The sequence below is a fragment of the Lampris incognitus genome, chromosome 8 (assembly GCF_029633865.1).
Source record: "Lampris incognitus isolate fLamInc1 chromosome 8, fLamInc1.hap2, whole genome shotgun sequence".
NCBI classification, from domain to species: domain Eukaryota; kingdom Metazoa; phylum Chordata; class Actinopteri; order Lampriformes; family Lampridae; genus Lampris; species Lampris incognitus.
The window spans coordinates 20,174,968-20,198,078 of NC_079218.1; the positions used below are offsets into that span (position 1 = coordinate 20,174,968).

Here is a 23,111-nt window from a genome sequence, read left to right on the forward strand (position 1 = left end):
AGATGAAAAAATATATGAAAGTATAAAGGTAAAAGATACAAACAATATAAAAAAGGAAAAAATAAATACAAATTGGGCAACAACGGATTTACTATATTAAAGAAAAAAAGGCATTCCTGTAAAAGTAAGTTTTAAGAAGTGATTTAAAAGAAGGCAGTGAGTTTGCTAGCCTAATTTCCTCAGGTAGGGAGTTCCACAGGCTGTGGGGCTCTTACAGAAAACACCCGGTCGCCTTTAGTAACGAAGCTGGCTGAAGGAACAGTTAAAAAGGACCTGCCCGAGGGGTGCAGGCAGCGACCATGATCATGGGGTGTGATCAGTGATATATGTAGGAGTGAGACCACATAGGGCTTTAAAAGTAATTAGTAAAAGTTTAAAACCAATCCTATACTCAACAGGTAACCAGTGAAGCACTGCAAGAATAGGAGTGATGTGTTCATGTCTCTTGGAATTTGTTAACAGTCTGGCAGCTGAGTTTTGGACGAGCTGGAGGTGGGAAATAGACCTTTGATTGAGCCCTGAATACAGGGAGTTACAACAACCCAGACGTGATGAGTTGAATACATGGATTACTTTTTCAGGGTCCGTTTGAGAGGCAGGATTGAGATGGCTTGAACATGTGCGGAGGAGAGATGCTGGCTATATTGGGAGAAGGATGCTGAATATGGAGCTGTGAGGGAAGAGGAAAAGGGGGAGGCCAAAGAGGTTTATGGATGTAGTGAGAGAGGACATGCAGGTGGCAGGTGTGACAGAGGAAGATGTAGAGGACAGGAAGAAATGGAAACGGATGATCCACTGTGGCGACCCCTAACGGGAGCAGCCAAAAGTAGCAGCAGCAGTAGTAGGCGATTCCCAATTTAGAGAAAGCAAGACTGTATTACCTTGGTAATTTATGTGTCAAAACGGAGCTTGGAGTAAAAAAAAACACCCAATAGGGACGTCCAGTTGGCGTGGCGGTCTATTCCGTTGCTTATCAACATAGGGATCGCCAGTTCGAATCCTCGTGTTACCTCCGGCTTGGTCAGGCGTCCCTACAGACACAATTGGCCATGTCTTTGGATGGGACCATTTTGAATTAGACATTCGATGAGTGCCACTGAATCATCACACCGGAGCAATCTGTTCAAAACATCCTTACCCTGGTAGATGGCCTTTATCCAGTAACATCAAGAAAACATCAGGATCCTCTTACCAAAAATTGTCACCTGGGCAATTTATTCCAATGGACCCCGAACACCAAAGACCAAAAATATGACAGTGACATTTGTTGAAAATAAATAAGAAAGTTTTATTTCACAATACTATCAAAGTATTTCCAAAATTCAATAAACAGTATTTTTAGATTCAAGCCGATAACTAAGAATACAAACATTTAGAGATATTCCAGTGAACAAAACTAGAAATAACAATCTCACCAGCAAATAACAAATCTTATCGGCAGTTATGGCATTTAAGTTGGGGAGAAAAAGGGGGGGGGGATAGAGGTTAGCGGTGAGATGGTTGTCTTCAGTCTTTGATAAATTCTGTGTTCTTTATAGTCATGACTTTACGGTTGTTCAAATCCAGCCACATTGTGTAGAACTATCCCCATGGCATGTTTATGGTTTTCAACTTCAGGCCTGACAATCACACACATACATACACTGCTGGTGCTTCACTTTGCTCATTATGCCAGCCGTCATTATCCAAACCGCTTATCCTGCTCTCAGGGTTGTGGGGATGCTGGAGCCTATCCCAGCAGTCATTGGGCGGCAGGCGGCGAGATACCCTGGACAGGCCGCTAGGGCTTCACAGGGCTCACACACACACACACACACACACACTCACACACACACACACACACACACACACACACACACACACACACACACATTCACACCTAGGGACAAATTAGTACAGCCGAGCCACCTGACCTACATGTCTTTGGACTGTGGGAGGAAACCGGAGCCCCCGGAGGAAACCCACACAGACATGGGGAGAACATGCAAACTCCAAACAGAGGATGACCTGGGATGACCCCCAAGATTGGACTATCCCCGGGCTCGAACCCAGGTCCTTCTTGCTGTGAGGGGACTGCGCTAACCACTGTGCCACCCCAGCCGTCACTAAATATTAATTAATGGTGACAGTGTCCATATTTTGGTAAATTAGTCTGACACTTGCTTTCCTATCTTGAATCTGTGGCTCTGAACTCAAGTTTAAATTCACATTTTTACTTTAACCTGTGCAGAAGCATTCCTGCTTCACTAAAAATGTCTTCTTAAACAAATAATAACAAATAAACAAAAAATAAAACACTAACAAGAGGCCATAAACATCTCTCAAATCAAAATGACACGGTACAAGTATTTTACAAAAATGTACATAAATTCATTTGGGAAATACAAAAACAGAAAATATATCTCCGGGAAAGTTCAAACTTTCATTCTTAACTGCATCTAATAATAGAGGCTCAGTGTGAGTTGCTCAGTATACAGTACTGAGTGTGTGTGTATACTGTAGGTGTAAATGAGTGAGTTTGGTGTGTAAAATCCAGCCTTGGTATATATCTTAGGGCTGGTTTAATTAATTTCTAATTTTGAGCTGTGTTTGTTAATGTCACGTAAGTTTTTTGTTTTTTTTTGCACACTCAAAACAGTGAATCAATGAATGTTTTACTCAGTCAGAAACATAAGCTGCTCTGTCCTCTTTGCACCAGACCATATCTCTGTTAGTCAGTAAATCTTTCTCTCATATTTCAGGGTCACCATCTATTGCTTCATCGGTGTCGGATTTTCATCTGACATTAGCCATAAAAAATAGCATAGAATATTTAAAACTATGCAGTGAGCTACAGTAACAGATACTTGGCAGCTCCATAGCTCTGCCAGCCCAGTTCCTATTAAACTCCTGTTCCAGAATACTGTACACCTGGTGTAGGCACAAAGACTGACCATTAGGCAGTACAAACTGTACTTCAGACTGTATAAGAAATGCCTATAAACAAACACTATTATCATTGTACAGTATAATATAATATTGGTTGGCAGTCACATTACTTTTGAAGAGCAACGTCTGTATTGAAATATATATGCAAGTGTCAATGTCCGCTGTCCATTGGTGCACAATTAATGGCCTGCACTGTAACAACTGTTCTTTAGCTAGTTTGACACAGACTATTAGACCAGTATATTTTGTGATAACAGGTCTGATATTTCCTGCCAGTCAGGGAATTCAGTAAGTTAAATACCCCATTGACTGCTCATGACGCTAATCCAATAGAAAAAGTACAAGACCTTGTTTGCCACCTAGTGGAAACTTCAGGTCATCTCCATTTTGGGCTTGAGCTGGAGCTAAAAGCCATTGGAAAAGGTTTAATTTATGTTTGGACCGAAATGCTCAAACGTTTAGCCTTGATTATAAAATCTCCCAAATTTTTTTTAGTGACTGCGGTGTGCACAAAACGTGAATCAGTTTTGAAGATTAAATTGCGCCCTACTTGTATGTAGGGCGCAATTTGTAGTCATTGACTGTAATCGGGGCATGACAGAACAAAGCCAAAAGTCAAACTCACAGTTGCCTATACAGTAAACATTCACAGATAATAAATTGACATCTTCTCAATAAGGCACTGAGTGCTAGCATTTTAGATGACAGCTACGTACACTGTTTCCACATAAAGCCAGAACAAGCAGGGCAACGTGATGGCTTTACAATTCAGTCGGCAAGCCGAATCCCTTGCTGACGAGTCTAATCTTGTTGATAAATCCACTGTCAAAAACCATCTCCTGTTCCATCTGTCCACACAACTCTGGTCAACATGGTGTCACTCTGGGCTTGGGTAACCAGATGCAAAACATTTCTCAGAGCTCCTCAGCTTCAATCTACAATGGTCTGGGACAAAAAGGATAATGATAGTGCAAATATTGGCAGAGAGTGCGTTTCGTGTGCTTTAATGAAACATTTCAAAACTAAAAAGTTTTGGAAAATGGCTATGGACACCTTAAAACATGTCATCCTCCATACTCACTGATCACAATAACAGCTAAATTACATTACATTAAATAAACCAAATAGTGGCAGACAACACAAGTACAAAGTGTGTGTGTGTGTGTGTGTATGTGTGTGTGTGTGAGAGTGTATGAGAGTGAGAGAAAGACAAAGAGAAAAAGAGACGGGAAGAAAGAGAGGGAAACATAAAGAGGCAGGAAAAGAGAAAATGAATATGTTTTTACCGTTCCTCGCTATTGTCTTCCTCTACCCAGGCCACAATCTTCCCTTCCCAACCAGGAACAACTGCTTCATCCAGGAAAACCTGCTCACAGACAAAGTCACTGGTAGAACTATTCTATCACAATGTATCCTAGCATCGGAGGTGGTGCACACTCGGTCCAGAGCACACAGGACAGACACTAAATGAAACATTAGCCCGATGAAGAAATTTTGCATTAACCATTACTATGGTCTCCTGTTAAATACTGAAAAATAGTCTGCTCTGTCAAGCAAGTGAATTCAGAAACAGAATCAGAATACTTTATTCATCCCTGAGGAGAAACTGGGTTCTATTACAGACACTCAAGCTCTAGTAAGAAAAAACTAAAAACTAACAAGATACAAGATAACAAGAAAATAGAAACAAATAGAAACAAGAAAAACAAACAAATAGAAATAAAGGATAAAATAAGAAATAAGAACAAAATATATCAACAAGGATGGTGCACATAACACCCTATCTATACTGCACTACCACAGCATGAAACAAACAGCACAAACAAAACCCGACAGGGTAAATAAAGCAAGTCGAAGGGCCTGTCCGATGACCATTAACTCCCGAGTGTCTGACACTCTGGAGGAGTTGTAAAGTTTGATGGCCACAGGCAGGAATTCAAAACACTTTTAAAAGTAACTGTCCTTCAGTGTCCTTTCTGTTGTAATATTATCATTAGCGTCACCATCCTCTCATCATTTTTTAACTTTTTCTTACCTCTTCTTTCACTGTGCCAAACTCAGGGTCCAGGGCTTTAAAATGGTACCTGTAGTTTCCCTCTTGATCCACAGCTGCTTTGACATCCTTGAGGGTCACCTCACCCAGCCTGCATAATATAATGTTATAGCGATATATTGTTTTTTTCCCCCGTGATATTTGTCTTTTTTAAACCACACAAATGTAACATTATGCAAAAAGCCAGTGAGTGTTACTGGCTGCCAATCCATGATCTGGTTTGTGACTAATGTTACTCTGTGAAGAGAATGAATTTACTCAAATATCACATTGTAATTTTGTTAAGACTCTGCCACAACCAAGTCACTACCGGGGCTCTACCAGAGTTCTCCAACAAGACACTGACAATGATGGTGGTTGAGGACTCAATCATTTATTAAAATTAATGAATAAAAAAGACACTACCTTTTAGAAATGTTGATCATAGAGGGTGTAGGAGATTGCCCAGTGAAATAAAGGATTTTAGTTGAAGCAGGACTGCTTTGGGAATGGCAGGTCTCTGGCATAAACACAACCAACAGATAAATGATCAGCAAAACCACAAAAATCTGGATGTGTAGAATAAGTGTGTGTGTATATGTGTGTGCATGTCAAGTAACCTTACTTGTGCAAGGCCAGGCATCAGGATCTGTGTGTGCCGCTTTGCGTCTCGGAGACTTCCCCCTACCCTGCAGAAGTGAAAAAGACAAGTACTCATACACTTGAACAGAAGCTTTGATTTGATTTTCATCGAGCGTTTCCGCCGTTTTAGACATTAGCATTAGATGAAAGGGAATGGTGTGCAAGAGCAGGCTGGAGGTTGACATGTGATAGAGTTTCTCTGTCAGTTGTAAAACGTAATGTTGCACTTTAATTCCTTCCTTCCATCAAGCCATCCCCACTTAATCCAGTTCAGGATCATAGGGGGGTGTTGTCCATCCCTTCAGGCATTGGACGGAAGGCAGAGAAATCCTGCAAAAGGTCAACAGCCCATTTCAGGGCCAACATACACACAATCACTTACACACAATTGATACATGGGACAATTTAGAGACCGAAGACTTCAAACTGTAGGGGAAAACTGGAATACCTAGAGGAAACCCGTGCTAACAAAGGAAAGGAAGCAAACTCCACACAGATGGGCAAACCAGTATGCCCATACCTAAATTCTTATTTTTAATTTATCTTTAATTCTAATCTGTTTGAACCAGAGAAAAATCAATTTTGAGGAATAAGCAACAGCTGATTGAATGGCAAAAGGTGTGTGTATGCTCGCATGTGTACCCGATAGCTGTGTAGAACTTGCAGTCTGTCTATGAGCGATGCTATGCCCTGCTCTAGGGTGTCCAGTGTGTGGTGTTGGGGATCATGCTCTCTGAAGTTGTTCCTCAGGCTCCTCAGTGCATCTCTGACAAGCTGCAGCTCTTCTGCCTGCTAACAGCCCACATTTACAAAAGTACACATCTAAGTAGAAAGTACAAAATTTTCTGTAAAAAGGAAAAAAAAATTGCATGTTGCCATAATCCATATATATATATATATATATATATATATATATATATATATATATATATATATATATATATATATATATATATATATATATATATATATATATATCCAGAAACCATCAATGCTGTTGATGTAAGTGCTTAACAAATGAGGACTGGAATATTAAGATAGATGTCGGGGAAAAGAAACCACACTCATCAGCTGCCAATGTGATCACAATGTGGCTATCACATTGGCAGCTGATGAATGCGTGATGCACGAAACAAGCTTGCACTGAAATCTGAAATGCATTGAAGTTTTTTTTCCCACATCTGACTTAATACATATATACGTATATATATGAATGTGTAAGGGCACACAGATGTGTTTGAATGCACTGGTGCCATTTATTTTACTAGCCTAGCATTTTAAATCTAAAGTATTCGCAATGACATTTCTAGTTTTCAATATGGTGAAGTATGGCCAAGTAAAATATTTGTAATACTGCTGCTGCTACAACAACAACTACTACAACTACTGATAAAAATAGCAGAAATAACAACAATGATAATATTAATAATACAAGAGAGCAGAGAATAGCTGTTTTCAATAAGCAAAATATGATCACCAAACATACACACTGTGCTTACTGCACTGTAAACTACTATAAGTGCTACACATCCAAACATTGTAACCAGACTAAAGCCACACATAGTAGCCGAGTTTAGTATAGCCAGTGACTTACCCCAGACATAACAGGACCTGGATTTCCAGTGCGAGAATGTCCATGGTTTTCAGTGTTAGGAGACATCTGCTAAAATAAATGCAAAACAGGGAATGACTCTGGGCTAAAGGTAATGGATCTGTCGATAACATTCACAAACTCAAGATGGCATATTTGCTGGTATTCAGAATAGAAACACAATATTACCTGATGCAGATCCTGACTCATCAGCTCCTGCAGCATACTATTTTTATGTTCCAACTCTCTCTGCAATTCACTCTGTCAAAAAGACACAACTAGCTGTCAAAATACACAGGGACATCACCCTAACTCTTTACATACTAAATACGTATATCCATTAGAACCTGATATAATCATAAGTTCATAATGAACTAGAAGTAGAAGTGGCTGCCACTCTTGCATTTTGTGACTAGTAGTTTGTTGGTAATGCAAGAAGAAACTAAAGCTTATTTCACTGTTGCACTAATAGACCAGTGTGAATAAAAGCATCAACCCTATGTAAAAGAGCACTATCTGAACCTTTCTGAGCTGAAAACATGTTGGTATTTCCCTAGGGTGGTGAAACTTATTGCCCTGGTGATAAATTCAACAAAAGATCACACGGCTGCTTTTTTTAATACCTTTTATTCGATAGTGATAGTGGAGGCAGACTCGAAATGGGGAGAGGGCGAGGGATAAGTCATGCAACAATGGTCACCGCCTGGATTGCGACCGTGTGGTATACGCCCTAACCATCAGCTACAGAGTAGCCCCACACGGCCGCTTTGAGAGAGGAAATCTATGCCATCTTTCTTCCAAGGTAAAATGCACTTTACGATGAATCCCGCCAATATACCTAATGACACCTCATAACGTGTTCCCAATACACATGGGGTCCAGCACATTAGACCAATGAATAAGGACTAAAGTAGACAGGCAACACAATGGCATTAGCCAGTTAAATTCTCTAGATAGACTTGTGAGAAGCTGGGGCATGGTGTTCTAGAACAGCAGTCCCACCTTCAGCTGCCCCACACCACCCTCACTCTCCTCTTGATCTACACCCCTTTTGTCAACTTTTTAAGTGTTATAGGGCACAGACACGCTCAGAAGAAGTGTTTACTTCCTCTTTAAGGCAGGTACTAAGCAAAATTTTAAGCAATGCTGACGATTAGACCTTTATTCTTGTTGTTATTAACATTGATTATAAAACACATTCCACTAAATGACAACATCTTGAGGAACTGAAGTACCCCATAAAAATGGACTGAAGGACATTTCAGGAATTGGAATTTTTAAAGTTGAATTAAAAGAAAGAAAGAAAAGAAAGCCACTTTATTTTGTCATTGTATTCTTACAAAGAATTGTATTCTTAAAAAGAATTTGTTCTCTGCATTTTTTTAAAGATTTTTTTTGGCATTTTCCACCTTTACTGGATAGTGATAGTATACTAGACAGAGACAGGAAAGGCAGGGGAGAGAGTGGGGTTGACAGGCAGCAAAGGGCCCCGACTGGATTCAAACCCAGGCCACTGCGGTAAGGACGCATCCTCATGTGGTATACGCTCTACCAGGTGAGCTACCGGGGCACCCCCTTGTTCTCTGAATTTAACCCATCCTATTGTATAGGAGCAGTAGGCAGCTGCAGCACCCGGGGACCAACTCCAGTTCTTCTTTCCATTGCCTTGGTCAGGGGCACAGACGAGAGTATTAACCCTAACATGCATGTCCTCTCCCCTCCCACCTTTTCTCCGCAATTGTACTTGACCAATTACCCTTCTCTTCCAAGCCATCCCAGTCGCTACTCCACCCCTTCTGCTGATCCGGGGAGGGCTGCAGACTACCACATCTCCTCCGATACATGTGGAGTCACCAGCCACTTCTGTTCACCTGACAGTGAGGAGTTTTGCCAGGGGGACATAGCGTGTGGGAGGATCACGCTATTACCCCAGTTCCCCCTCCCCTCCGAACAGGTGCCCCGACCGGCCATAGTGTCCTGGTTGCTGCACTACCCACATCCGGCTTCCCATCCACAGACACGGCCAATCGTGTCTGTTGGGACGCCCGACCAAGCCGGAGGTAATACAAACCTACCAACACGGGGATCGGTCCCCGTGTTGGTAGGCAACGGAATAGACCACTACACTACCTGAACGCCCCAACATACATGTCTTTTTGATGGTGGGAGGAAACTGGAGCACCCGGAGGAAACCAACACAGACACAGGAAAAACGTGTAAACTCCGCACAGAAGGACCTGGGACAGCTTGGGGTTTGAACCCAGGACTTTCTTGCTATGAGGTAACAGTGCTAACTACTGGGCCACCGTGCCGCCTTAATCTTAATCTTCTATTTCAACACAATGCAGTGTCTTAAGCATTTCCTGTTTTTTGAAAAATCTTTTAACAAACCCCCCAACCTACCTGGACTTTATTCAAATAACCTTTCAATGTACAAGAACTGTGGGGGGAAAAAATCCAAACTAATTGACATACCTGTTGCTTTTGGTTTTCTTCAAATTTGTGTTTGTGTTGTTGCAAAAGTTTATCCTTCTGTACCGTCTCTTTCTGCAATCAACCAATCAGGGGACAGGCAGAGGTATAAAAAGAAACTAATTAGGACATGTTATTTAGTGCAACATGAATATGCAAATTTAAAGCTGCTGTTTAAAGCTACATAAGGTGCAAATTGTCCTTATACCCGCCCCTAATTACAGTGTGACTCACCTTAGATTCGCCCCAGAGCCTGTTACATTCCTCCAGCTTCCACTGTAGCTCTGCCTACAACATTGTCAAGTAATGTCAAATTTATTCATAAAGCATAGTTAAAAACAAAACAAAACAATGTTGACCAAAGGCTGACTAACCATCCAGTTGGACCAGACAAATCAATTTTTGAAGACTCAACAGCTGGTTGAATGGTAAGAGGTGTGTGTATGCTCCATATTACTTGGTACCCGATACCCAGAAATATAAATTACATGTGTGGACAGAAAGATCAGAAATAGATCAGTAATCAAGACAAACCGCAACACGGGTAACTAAGATAATACAGGGGACATGAGGAGACATGTAAATCCTGAAAGCAGAGATTAGCTTTTAGACAAAATTTATAAGAATCAATAGTAAGGGCAGACATAATGACCAGAGGTAGTCTATTCCACAGCCTTGGGGCAGTGACAGCAAAGACAGAGAAAGAATACATCACTGAGTGGGCTTTCAGTGTGCACTGGTACGCTTGGAGTATGAAAGGCAAAGACCCGTGTACTGTGTATGTGCCCTGTACTTTGAGACTAGGTGAGTTCCTTAAATTTGTGTACGGTGGGTGCCGTACGTTCTGGTTGTTGAGCTCGTCCTTGGCCATGCTGGCTCTGAGTAACTCTTGTTTCATCTGCAGTATTGAAGCCTCCTGAGAACACAGCCTCTGCTGCTGGGCCTCCTACACATAAATTAGAGACACATACAAATTTGTTCTATCGTTTCTTCAGTATTTGGTCATTTCTTGGTCCAAAAATTGTTTTTTGTTTTACCTTTTTGATATTTCAAAAGTATTAGTTGTACATTTAGCGTTAGGGTGGAGTAGAAGTACATTTAATAATAGGATGAGTTGTGTGTCTTACCTTGACTCCCTGTAGGTTTCTTATCTCCTGCTTACAGTGCAGCAGTTCCCTCTAAAGCAACCAGCAGAAAATACACCTCTAATTAAATATTAATCAGTGCAACTCAAAAGTGTAGTAGCGACAGAAAATGTGCTCCCCGTATTGCTAAATAAATTGATAAAAGTGTCTTTTATACCACCGAATAAAGTATGGCACAAGAGACATTAAAATTTTGGGATGAAAAAAGTAAGATTTACGGCTATTAACCTTAAGCTCTCGAGCCTCCTCCATACTCTGGTCCAAATGACTCCGAATGACCACCTGGAAAAAGAGAGAACCAGAGAGGGGGAGAGAAGGAGAGAGAAAGGGGACAAAGAAACAAGGGATGTATGTGTCTGAAAACCACACTTAACTACGAGAATAAAAAAGTGAAAGCTGATACCCGTGTTGCCTTCTACACACACACACACACACACACACACACACACACACGTGTGCACACACGCACCCACACCCACGCACACACACTAACAGAAATGTGATCTGCACTGAACACAAAGAACTGGTAAAAAAGCAAGGACAGAGGGTTATAGAGTGAGGAGGGTATGAGTGTCAGAGAGGGAGCGCACCACAAATAAAGCTAGAATGCAAGAAAGAATGAGCACAAGAAAGAGTTCAAGAAAGAGAAAAAGAAGGATAGAAAAAAAAAGAGCAGTAACAAATTGATTAGAAAAAAAACCCAGTGTAGCCCTGCAATGGACTGGCGACCTGTCCAGGGTTTTTTAAGCGGCTTGGAAAATGAATGAATGAATGAAGACAGAGTATAGCTACCAGTTGTTGCTCAGCATTGTCTTCTTCCAAACTCACAGACTGCTGCTCATCCTCGGGCAGTGACCCATGCAGCAGCAGAGCCTTGAACAACACACAAGGTATAACATGTGACACCAGTTTGTACTTTGGAGGGAGGTCTTGGGTTTGGAAAACTTTGCTGTCTGAGCTCTGGCAGTAGTAACTTATCTGTAATGTGGGTTTGAGCAGGTTGTTACCAGCGAATCAAGTATGTAACTGCTCAGATTTTATGCCTTTGACTTGACTTTTGGCACGATTTGTCACGCAGCAAAACATTTCCAAAAATATTTGTTTCCATATTTATATAAGGGCAGTAATAGATGTGGCTAAAGCCTGAAGTGCCCAGGGCTAAACTGCTCCATTGGGTAACAGCTCTCAACATTTCACGGCATATACTAGATTGTAACATTATTTCTGACTGCTTCAGAAAGTGTTCATTGCTCTTTACTGTAATTTTTTCAAGTCCAGTCCCTGCGATTTCAACAAAGCTCTATAACTACGTGTGAAAATTCAAGGTGAAACACTCAATGCCCCATTTGAATATATCATGGAAGTAAATGGAAAGTAATTTAACAGCAAGTCATTTGGATTATAGGCATGAGGGGGTACAACATATAGTCCACTGCACATACTGATGGAGTGGGACTGTGATGAGAATGAACCCTGAGAAAGTGGAGCTGAATCTCAGACTTTAAAGGTTAGTCTATACTATGTACCTGTAAAGCAGACACCATTTTACGCGTCTCCTCTATCTCCGTCTCCAGTGTTTCGTGAAAAGAATCCTCCCAGATCGTCCTCACTACAACCTGAGATGGCTCAGCTACACATGCACACACATAAACATTAATACAATGTTTAAGTTGTTAAAGCTGCGATCCACAACTCTTCTCCACTGATGATCCATTATTTTGTACATTTGAAATGTGAATACAATGTGGAGATTCTGTCAGACAGGCAATCAATACTCCAGTCAAAAAGTTATGCTTCAATTTTTAAAAACTAAATCATATGGGAGTTTATAGTTGATAAGAACTCACCCCTGCTCCCCCGTTGATGGTTACTGTCTTGCTGTTTGTCCTCTGGGTGACTGCAGGGGGGCACTCTTGGGGAGGACAGAGGGCTGATGGAGCTCAGGCTAGGGAAGGACAACACAGTGTTAGACCCCTTTTTGACAGATTTAGGACAGAGAAGCATAGAGGGATATGCACACACTTACCCCCTCCCAAACACCCCACACACACACACACATACACACACACACACACACACACACACACACACGCACACACACACGCATCTAGGCAACCGGTTGTAGCTAAAAACAGACACAGCAACTTCAACAATTGAGGAGTGAGACCTGATTGCTCAGCTGTATACATAAATATACTATATCTAATGGAGAGAGAGGCAGTAGGTAGATGGCAGCAAAGAGCATAAGAACACCTCACATCTGTCTCTCTGCACTTGACAGGAAAACAGCTCTTTTTGGACAAAGGGTAAAAAAAGACAGTAAACATGGACCCAACACTGAATGAAGACAAAATCAAGGCTCTGGACATTAAGGCTATCACCTTGAGCAATTCTCTATATTTCTTGTACCTCTACTGGATCTAATGTCTAACTAGTCATTATAGGAGTAAAATAAAGAGCCATCCACTTTAAACACAGCATAAGAAGGACCATGAAGGGTTTGACCCTATGTCCAACCCTTATGTTCACTTTTCACAATGCAACAAAAATAGGCACAATATATATGTCATCATTATGTGAAAGGCAAAAGGGAGAATTTTTACTTGACTGGGTCAAAAGCCTGACATTTTCACATATGTACGAGGTAAAAGACAAAAACTGTTGTATTCTAAATGTAAGGTCACTCTCTGCAGTATCCGAGCTGATCGAAAACCAGAGCTCTGCGACAGGAAGAATGATCTTACTTTCTGGCTGTTCACAGATGGAGACCGTTCACTAAATACATGTATTTGAGCTGAGCTGTGCTGCTGAGATCGAGCAAATGCTTCTCGGTCGGAATTTAAAGTTCTATTCCAACAGGAAAAAAAAACAACTGTGGGTAAGGGGAGAAAGATGAAAACAGGAGAGATAAAAGCCATACAGAAAATGTACACATCTTTTTTCAAATCCTAATTCAATATAAAAATACCTCCACAAAACTCCACACTTAGGAATTGCTACACATTGGAGGAATGTCCCTATTTGCTGTTCATACATTTACATTCCCAAAAGCATAAGCACACGTAGCATACAACAACAACACACACACACACACACACACACACACACACACACACACACACACACACACACACACACACACACACACACACATTTACTTGAATCTTGCCTTACCATTTAATCTGCTTTCCCCCCATCGTGAGTGAAAGCTGGATCAGCTGTGTGTACTACAGCCGTGTGTACTACAGCTGTGTGTACTACTTCTGGATATTCTAAGTTCACCCCTGCACGCGGGTCTCCCTTGTCATCATCACAATCAACTCATGAGAGCCTGCGTTCCTCTTTTTTTAGGCACACCCTCCCTCCACCCCTCACTATGAACTGTCACCATGACAACTACAGCAGCTTGACCCTGTGTAGCTTCTCTCGCTTTATCTTGCTTTTAATGTGTTGCTTGATACCCGATTCAGTAAATTAATTTCTATGCTGCTACCCATTTCTCAGAACTACATTATTGCTTTGTTACACTGCTCATCTTAAACACATATCTCTGCTCAGCGCGGAGCTACACACGCACGTACGCCATCGCAAAAAGCACAGCGAGCCTCAAACGAGACATGTGATTACAGGAGGAATAAAGGATGACTTTTTCTCCCTTGTCATCCCCCTCTCTGCTGTTTGTTCCATTGCCCTCAAGTCTTGGTCAAACCCTGCCAAGTACCAGACACACACATGCACGTGCATGCGTGCACACACACATTCAAACACACACTCACTCACACACACTGTTACAGAATGTATGCTCAAAACATGTCTGTGAATGTTCGCATTCATCCAGGTCATGGTTATCCAAAGGAATTGAATCGAGTGCAACTGGACTTGGTATATATCCGTGAAGACGTTTCGCCTCTCATCCAAGAGGCTTCATCAGTTTGTGCCTTTCTGACTAGACCAAGCTAGTCTGACTGGCTGGTGATGAAACTCAGATATTTATCCTCTTTGGAGTCGTTATCAGGGCTAACGATGTCCATGGCTCTTTGTGTTCCGATGTGTAGCAACGCCCGTCGTTATCAGAGCTATTGATATGTGTGGCTCTTTGTGATCCGATGTAAAGCAGCGACAGTCGTTGGGGGTGTTAGTTTCGACTTCGTTAGTGCTCCATTCAGTGATTATGAGTCGTTGGAGCCGTTAGTGACCGACTGTTGTTCTTGGAGGCTAAGCTTCTTGAGTCTCCTGGGTAGAGATGAAAGGACGGCATTGTAAGTGGGAGATAGGATGTGTCGCAGACCTCCTCCTCTGTTGAGGGATGGTTTTTCCAGTTTCGCATAGATGGCTTCCTTCACCCCTCTTTCAAACCATCTATCTTCCCTGTCCAAAATGTGTGCGTTGCTGTCCTCGAAGGAGTGGGTCTTCTCCTTTAGGTGTAGATAAACTGCTGAGTCTTGTCCTGAGGAGTTTGGCCTTCTGTGTTGGGCCATCCATTTTGTGTAGTGGTTGTTTGGTTTCTCTTATCAGTGCAATCCTCATTGCACTGTACAGCATACACCAGATTGCTTTTTTGGGTGTGTGGTACATGGTCTTTGGGATGCACCAGTCTTTGTAGGAGTGTGTTGCTGGGTTTGAAGTATACCGGGATGCGGTGTTTGTTAAAACATTCCTGAGTTTCTCGGAGACCCCAGAAACATACGGGATGACTGTGCTATTCCTTCTGTTCCTTTTCTCCTCATTGCTCACCCGGTTGGTCTTTTTGGAATGTGTTGCAGTTTTCACAAAGGTCCAACTGGGGTAGCTACAGGTTTTTAAAGCTTCCCTCAGGTGTTTGTGTTCTTCCCGTTGGGCCTGAGTGCTGCTGGGCACATTGTCAGTTCTGTGTTGCAGAGTTCTGATGACGCTCAGTTTGTGTTCCAGAGGGTGGTGTGAGTCGAAAGTAGATATTGGTCTGTGTGTGTAGGTTTCCTGTAAACCCCAATGTGGAGGCTCTTGTCTTCCCCAATGTGGATGTCACAGTCCAAGAAGGGCAAACTGTTGTTTTTTACGTCTTTCCTTGTGAACTTAATGTTCTTGTCTACGGAGTTGATGCATTTCGTAAACGCTTGCACCTCTTGTGTTTGGATTTTGACCCATGTGTTGTCCACATATCTGAACCAGTGGCTCGGAGGTGTTCCTCTGAAGGAGTTCAGGGCCCTGTGTTCTACCTCTTCTATATATAAGTTGGCCACAATGGGAGATACTGGTGAGCCCATTGCACAGCCGTGTTTCTGTCTGTAAAACTGGCCCCTGAATTGGAAATATGTAGTGTTCAGGCAAAGGTCCAGTAGTTGGCAAATCTGGTCTGGGCTGAGGTTGGTCCTATCGTGGAGGGTGTCGTCCCGTAGCAAATGTTGCCTCACAGTTTCCAAAGCTTCCATGGTTGGGATGCAGGTGAATAACGAGGTCACGTCGCAGGATACCCTGGTTTCATTCGGTTCCAGTTTTACGCCTTGGACCTTGTTCACAAAGTCAATGGAGTTTTGGATATGGTGAGGTGTTTCGCCCACTAAAGGGGTCAAGATGTTGGCTATATTTGGCAATGTTGTACGTGACCGAGTTTATGCTGCTGACGATGGGCCTGAGGGGGGTTCCATCTTTATGGATCTTAGGGAGTCCATATATGCATGGAATGTTATCTTGTGGGTAGAGACGATGGTATTGTATCCGATCAATGGTTCCTCCTTTCTGTAGTTTCTGTCGGTATTCTATTATTCTCCTCTTGTAACAACTAGTTGGATCGCGTCTCAGAGGTTCATAGGTGTCGGTGTCGCTGAGTAATGACGTGATCTTGGCATGGTAGTCTGTTGTGTTGAGGACAACTGTGCATCCATGCTCAGGGCTGTCACGGCTTTCCTTTCCTCCATGGTTAGGTTGGAAGGAGGGAGTTCGCATTGGACAGAGCTGCTGATAACTTTAACCTAAGCTGTTCTGCCTCGGTTTACATTAGATTGTTTTTCCTTATAGCTGATTCTGTGGATGTGATGAGGTCAACTATAGGTAGTTGTTTGGGTGTCATGGCAAAGTTCAGTCCTTTGGCTAAGACCTCCTTTTCTGATTGGGTAAGTACCTTGTCCGACAGATTCTTGATCCATCTGTTCTGCGTTCCGTTTTTTGTGGGATGTTCTGTCTTTTGTCTCCAGGTAAGTATATCTGCTTGGCTAGTGTTGTTGGTTCGTCGCTGTAAGTTTTGAAACTTCATTGTCTGCCTTTCTTTGGTTTTGTGGTGTTGAGATATTTGGGTTTTCTTGGTGAAATCAGTGATCCTCTCCAAGACTGCACCAGGCAAGTGGGATGTTAGTTGCTGGAGTAGTTGGTCAGATTTCTCCTTCAGTCCTTCAATAGTGAAATGGACCTGTCTCACTCTTTCAACTGGGACAGCAACGTACACATTTTGGACAGGGAAGATAGAAAGAGGGGTGAAGGAACCCATCTATGCGAAACTGGAAAAACCATCCCTCAACAACACCACCTATCTCCCACTTACAGTGCCGTCCTTTCATCTCTACCCAGGAGACTCAAGAAGCTTAGCCTCCAAGAACAACAGTTGGTCACTAACGGCTCCAACGACTCATGACCACTGAATGGAGCACTAACGAAGTCGAAACTAACACCCCCAACGACCGTCGCTGCTTAACATCGGATCCCAAAGAGCCACGCATATCAACTGATAACGACGGGCGTTGCTACACATCGGAACACAAAACAGCCATGCATATCAGTACCTCTGATAACGACGGGCGTTGCTACACATCGGAACACAAAGAGCCATGGACATCGTTAGCTCTGATAACGACTCCAAAGAGGATAAATATCTGAGTTTCATCACCAGCCAGTCAGACTAGCTTGGTGTAGTCAGAAAGGCACGAACTGATGAAGCCTCTTGGATGAGAGGTGAAACGTCTTCACGGATATATACCAAGTCCAGTTGCACTCGATTCAATTCCTTTGGATATGCTCAAATTGGTGTACTAACGCACTTCAGTCATATGCTTTGTCAGTAAATCAGGCAGAAAACAAACCACACACAAGCACTTAAATGCACAAAGTGTGAAACCAGAAGACGTAGCCTACTATTTCATCAGTGTGGGAAAATAAAGTGGTACAGATAGTAGAATACAAGCAACTTTAACACTAAGCAATGAATATAGACAACGCATTGTTTGTGTCATAGCTACTTGAGGAGTTGGAGGATTATTTAAAGAATGACTTGAATGTGTCACGCTTACATCAGCATCTTTGCGACAGTGTTATTTGATATGACCCAAACCACAATGTTTGACAGATGCTGAACCTCATTAAGATTGACATTCAGTAAAACATTTTCATTTGGTTTTTAGAACACGCATGACAAATTCTTTAAAAAGAAACTTCATTTTCTGCTGTTTGTTCCATTGCCCTCAAGTCTTGTTCAAACACTGAACAACCTGCCAGAAGAACCGGGGTTGAATTCAATATGTTCTTAATCTAAAGTCTATTCCAAACATCTTGCTTTTATTTAAAGTTTAGTATTTTAGACTACTTCTAATCTCCTAAATGAAAAAAGTTAGCCTGAAGTAGGTTTCCACTGTGCTGCAACTCTATTTGAAGGTGTCATAGTTTGTAGTGCATTATCATGTAGCATAATAGAATGCCTCATAGGTACTTTGTTACTATTTCAATTGTAATGTGTTGTTCTGGGAGCTAGGGGGTACAAAGAAACTTGATCAAACTAAAACCAAACCAAACTTGGTGTTGTGTGCAACAAGCACAATGGGTGTTTGTAACATTTGAGTTAAGTGTATTTAATCATGAAAAAACTTTTCTGTCACAGCTGTTTTCTATAAGGTCTCAAACTTGTCTTAAAGGAAATGTTAGTGCTCATGAATCCAGGCCCTGCCGAAGAAACAAGTGGTAAAAGTTATTTTGCTCAGAATGACAGAATTTTTTTTACAGCTTCTTCTATGTGGTTTCAAAACAGGTGAGGCACGTCCACCTTAACCCTGACATAAGAACCTGAATCAAGTATTGAAAATGTTCAAATACTTAAGCTTTTTTCATGACACAAAATCTCAGGTCTGCTTTTGAGTGTTGGCCTTCAACTTTTAAAATGTCTTAGTTTGCAAATACATAGGATATGGTGAATTAACCTGCTGTAACAGCTGTACTTAACTTGAGCCACAATGCTGGTTGAGTCAGACAGCCTCAGACACATTTATTTAATCCAAGGTTAGGATTCAGAGGTTAAGTATTTTAGAGAAATAAATTACCATAAACCAAGGACCCAGATATGCATCTCACAAGGGCGCTGCTATTATGTACATAAATTCATGTTTCTGCATTAGGCAAAGATTCATTCATTGAGGAACATTTAAATTTAAACTACCAATGTAGTGAAACTGGACATGATTAAATGATTAGTATGACATATTTGAGTTGATGAAAAAGTTTACCTGCTAGGTTCAGTGGTATCTGGCTCATCAGGACTCCCTCTCTCATACTGCTCAACCAGCGCACGCACACACACACCCCGTTCTTCATCCATCCCCCATCTACTAATATAAGAAGAACAAAGCACAGATGTTAGCTTGTCATCAATAATCCCTGATGTACAGTTTTTGCATCAAAAGTTTCCAAAAATTACACTCATATTTGATGCTTTATAGATGCAGTGAATGGGTTTGTGCATCAGGGGACAGCAAAGACTACACATGTATCAACTGAATGTTTGCTCGGTTAAAGCAGTAGTAGACAACTTTTTTTGCATTAATTTATCATTATGAAATATTTGGACAGTAGCCAGGCTGCTAATAGTTGTCTTTGCAACAGCGGCGCAAACAATAAAAACACTTGGAAATGCTGGGGGGGGGGGTGTCTATAGCTGCTTTAAAGAGCCATTGGAGATGGAATAAAGACCTTAACTCGCTATATGTAACTGAAAACTGGCAGGAAAAAATGTAATGTTCGCCCATTCTAGCAAACAAGTTACAACATTCTTTCTACACAAGAAAAAAAAGATATGAACTTGTATATGTAAGACTGAGCCAGTGCTCTGCACACCTGTGGAGGTGTGTGTAGCGTGCAGGTTGTGAGGCATCGTGTCGTGCAGTTGCCAATGCCGCCGCTGCACCCTGTGCCAGTGCAACCGTGGAGAGAGGGTTATGGCTGGCAAATGCTCTTGCTGAAATCCTTCCTCTCTCATAGGCAGCTCTATGATTGGCTGATGGTTTGAAGTGAGCTGCCAGTGCCAAGATTATCCTCATCACAGATTTGAGATTACCATCCACTATGTCTGAAGAGGGAAAAGAATACATATTTTCACAGAGGTCAATGAACAGATCGATATGGGTTACAACAACCTACTACTCATGTCAATGTGTATAGAATGAAAACTATAGATTGTGGAGAGCCAGGAGTTCATATTCATTGTATGTGCTACTGGAAGTATAATACCTGTTTGGTACTATTCTCTGTACCATTGTAAACTTAATAATAATAATAATTTTATTTATATAGCACCTTTCTAAAACAATGTTACAAAGTGCGTCACAAAAAAAGAAGAAGATAAAACCAGACAAGGCAAGAATAAGAGTAAGATCAAATAAGAGTAAAAATAAAAACAAATATCAAACATTTGTAAAAGCTTTCATAAAAAGAACAGTTTTAAGACGAGATTTAAAAGAAGCTAGAGACTTAGTTCATCTTAGCTTAGCAGGAAGCAAGTTCCATAGTGTGGGGGCTCTAACAGCAAAAACCCGATCACCCTTTGTAACCAACCGAGACCTGGGAATAACTAGCAGGGCTCCATCTGCAGACCTTAATGGTCGAGAGGGGGACATACCAAGTTAATAAATCACAAATGTATAAAGGAGCAATACCATTTAAAGCCTTAAAAGTGAGCAGTAAAATTTTAAAATCAATTTGAAATATAACAGGGAGCCAGTGTAGGGAGGCAAGCACAGGAGTGATATGGTCATGCCTCCTTGTCCCTGTAACGAGCCGAGCAGCGGCATTTTGTACCAACTGCAGATGGTGGAGTGAGCCCTTGCTGATACCAGAATAAAGTGCATTGCAGTAGTCGAGTCGAGAAAAGATAAAAGCATGTACAACTTTTTGCAAATCGGAAATTGATAAAAATGACCTAATTTTGGAGATTAGCTTGAGTTGGAAAAAGCATGACTGAACCACATGTTTAATTTGATCGTCAAAACTGAGGTTAGCATCAAATATTACCCCAAGATTCCTAGCAGCCTGTTTAAGACTACCCGACAGACCACCAAGATTAGTAGCAAACGGACTGATGGAATCTTCGGGACCAAACAGAATGACTTCTGACTTATCATCATTAAATTTAAGAAAATTTTTGGACATCCAGGATTTAATGTCAGTGAGGCAAGCTGTGAGATTTAATAGGGCGCTAGGATCAGTTGGTTTTAGTGGCATGTATAACTGAGTGTCGTCAGCATAAAAATGGTCGAGCACATTGTGATTTTGGATGACCTGGCCAAGGGGCAGCATGTATATAGAGAAGAGAAGGGGGCCAAGAACTGAGCCTTGAGGGACACCACAACTCAACTGAGTCACTGAGGAGGTAGCATTATCCAGAACAACAGAAAAGTTCTGTTGGTGAAGTAAGAGTGTAATAAGTTAAAAGCCAAGCCCTTGATGCCAAGCCAAGTCTCTAAGCGATGTAGGAGGATGTTGTGATCAACCGTATCAAAGGCAGACTTAAGTCCAAAAGAACTAAAATTGAGCAGTCACCCCTGTCTGCATTCAGCAGTAGATCATTAGTGACCTTAACTATAGCTGTCTCAGTACTATGAAGCGCTCTAAAACCAGACTGGAAACTATTAAAAACAGTATTTGTGTTCATAAAAGAAATCAACTGAGAAGAAATTACTCTCTCCAGAACCTTAGATAAAAAAGACAATTTGGAAATTGGCCTGTAGTTACTTAGGGACAGGGGGTCTAAATTAGGTTTCTTCAGCAATGGGTGAATGATGGCATGCTTAAAACTGCCTGGAAATGAACTGGAGGCCAGAGAATTTTACGAATTTGAAGAATAACGGGGCTGATGGTGGAAAATACCTCCTAAAGTAGCTTAGTGGGAATGATGTCTAGGATGCAGGAGGAGCTCATATTGGAGACTGTAGTCTCCAACACTGAAATTGTAATTGGTTGAAATTGGGTGAAAGAGGCAGAATTAACATGGGGAATGGAACGAAAAGAGCCTGGCTGGATTTGGGACCTAATATTCTCCACCTTGTTTACAAAATGAGTGAGAAATGTTTCAGACAACTCAACATCAGGTTCAAAAAGAGAAGTGGAGGGACCATTAATGACAGAATGAATTACCCTGAAGTGAACTTTAGGATTGTGGTTATTTGTCAATATTAGTTCAGAGAAGTACGCTGATCTCGCATCCTTAACTGCCTTCTGGTAAATTAACATTTGGTTTTTAAGGGTGTTATGTGTTAATTCGGACTTGTTGGCCTTCCATTGTCGTTCTTGTCATAGGAGTTCCCATAGAAATTCATAATTCCAATACACACAGACCATAGAATATTTCTTGATATTTATATAATTTTTCTTAAAATTGTGTTATGTCTAAATGTTACTGTGAGCAACACATCAAGTCAGATCCCCAGGAAAGCCTATGCCATCTAAATTGGCAAATAAATGAGATTATGATTTTTATCATCACTTAAAGATAATATTTTTGCATTATATTTTACAGCAGGATTTTTCCAACATTGGCTCCAGGACCCCCAACATAAAAAAATTGATGTCCAAATAAAAACTTCAGTTTTCTGTCTCAACTAAACTCATTCACTGTCTATACCCAATTAAGGGCCACCAACAGACTGAGGCTATCCCATCCAGTTTCAACCAGGAAGATATACTGGACAAGTTGCCAGTCAATCACAAGGCCTACATGTACAATCAATTGCACACCTTTCATACATAAGGGCAATTTAGAGTCTGCAATGTACCATCAACGCAACCCAGCCACTGAGGATGCACAAGCCAGAGCATTCTTAGTACCGATCCCAAGCCTGGACAAATGGCGAGGGTTGCGTCAGGAAGGGCATCCGGCGTAAAATCTTTGCCAAATCAAATATGTGGCTCATAAGTCATATTTCCATACCGGATTGGTCGAGGCCTGGGTTACCAACGACCGCCACCGGTACTGTTGGCCAGCAGGGTGCCAGTGGAAACTATGCTACTGTTGGGCGAAGGAGAAGGCGAGGGGGAAGGCATGTCCAGAGGCAGCTAGAGAGGAGGAAGGGTAGGC

At 41.6% G+C, this 23,111-nt stretch overlaps 1 protein-coding gene across 1 annotated transcript in view; it reads right to left on the reverse strand.

Moving 5' to 3' along the window:
* Window positions 1-3,165: 3,165 nt before the first annotated feature.
* Window positions 3,166-23,111, reverse strand: part of LOC130116309 (dixin-like) — a 32,146-nt gene continuing 12,200 nt past the window's right edge. Inside the window, exons 4-21 of the mRNA XM_056284229.1 lie at window positions 19,877-20,108; window positions 19,270-19,368; window positions 12,658-12,755; window positions 12,337-12,440; window positions 11,603-11,683; window positions 11,039-11,092; window positions 10,793-10,843; window positions 10,507-10,611; window positions 9,900-9,953; window positions 9,669-9,740; window positions 7,383-7,454; window positions 7,197-7,265; window positions 6,245-6,394; window positions 5,586-5,649; window positions 5,387-5,480; window positions 4,964-5,072; window positions 4,215-4,294; window positions 3,166-3,873 (exon numbers count right to left, since the gene is read on the reverse strand). Coding sequence (XP_056140204.1) covers window positions 3,864-3,873; window positions 4,215-4,294; window positions 4,964-5,072; window positions 5,387-5,480; window positions 5,586-5,649; window positions 6,245-6,394; window positions 7,197-7,265; window positions 7,383-7,454; window positions 9,669-9,740; window positions 9,900-9,953; window positions 10,507-10,611; window positions 10,793-10,843; window positions 11,039-11,092; window positions 11,603-11,683; window positions 12,337-12,440; window positions 12,658-12,755; window positions 19,270-19,368; window positions 19,877-20,108 — 1,598 coding nt within the window. The 3' untranslated portion in view covers window positions 3,166-3,863. The remainder of the gene's footprint in view (window positions 3,874-4,214; window positions 4,295-4,963; window positions 5,073-5,386; window positions 5,481-5,585; window positions 5,650-6,244; window positions 6,395-7,196; window positions 7,266-7,382; window positions 7,455-9,668; window positions 9,741-9,899; window positions 9,954-10,506; window positions 10,612-10,792; window positions 10,844-11,038; window positions 11,093-11,602; window positions 11,684-12,336; window positions 12,441-12,657; window positions 12,756-19,269; window positions 19,369-19,876; window positions 20,109-23,111) is intronic.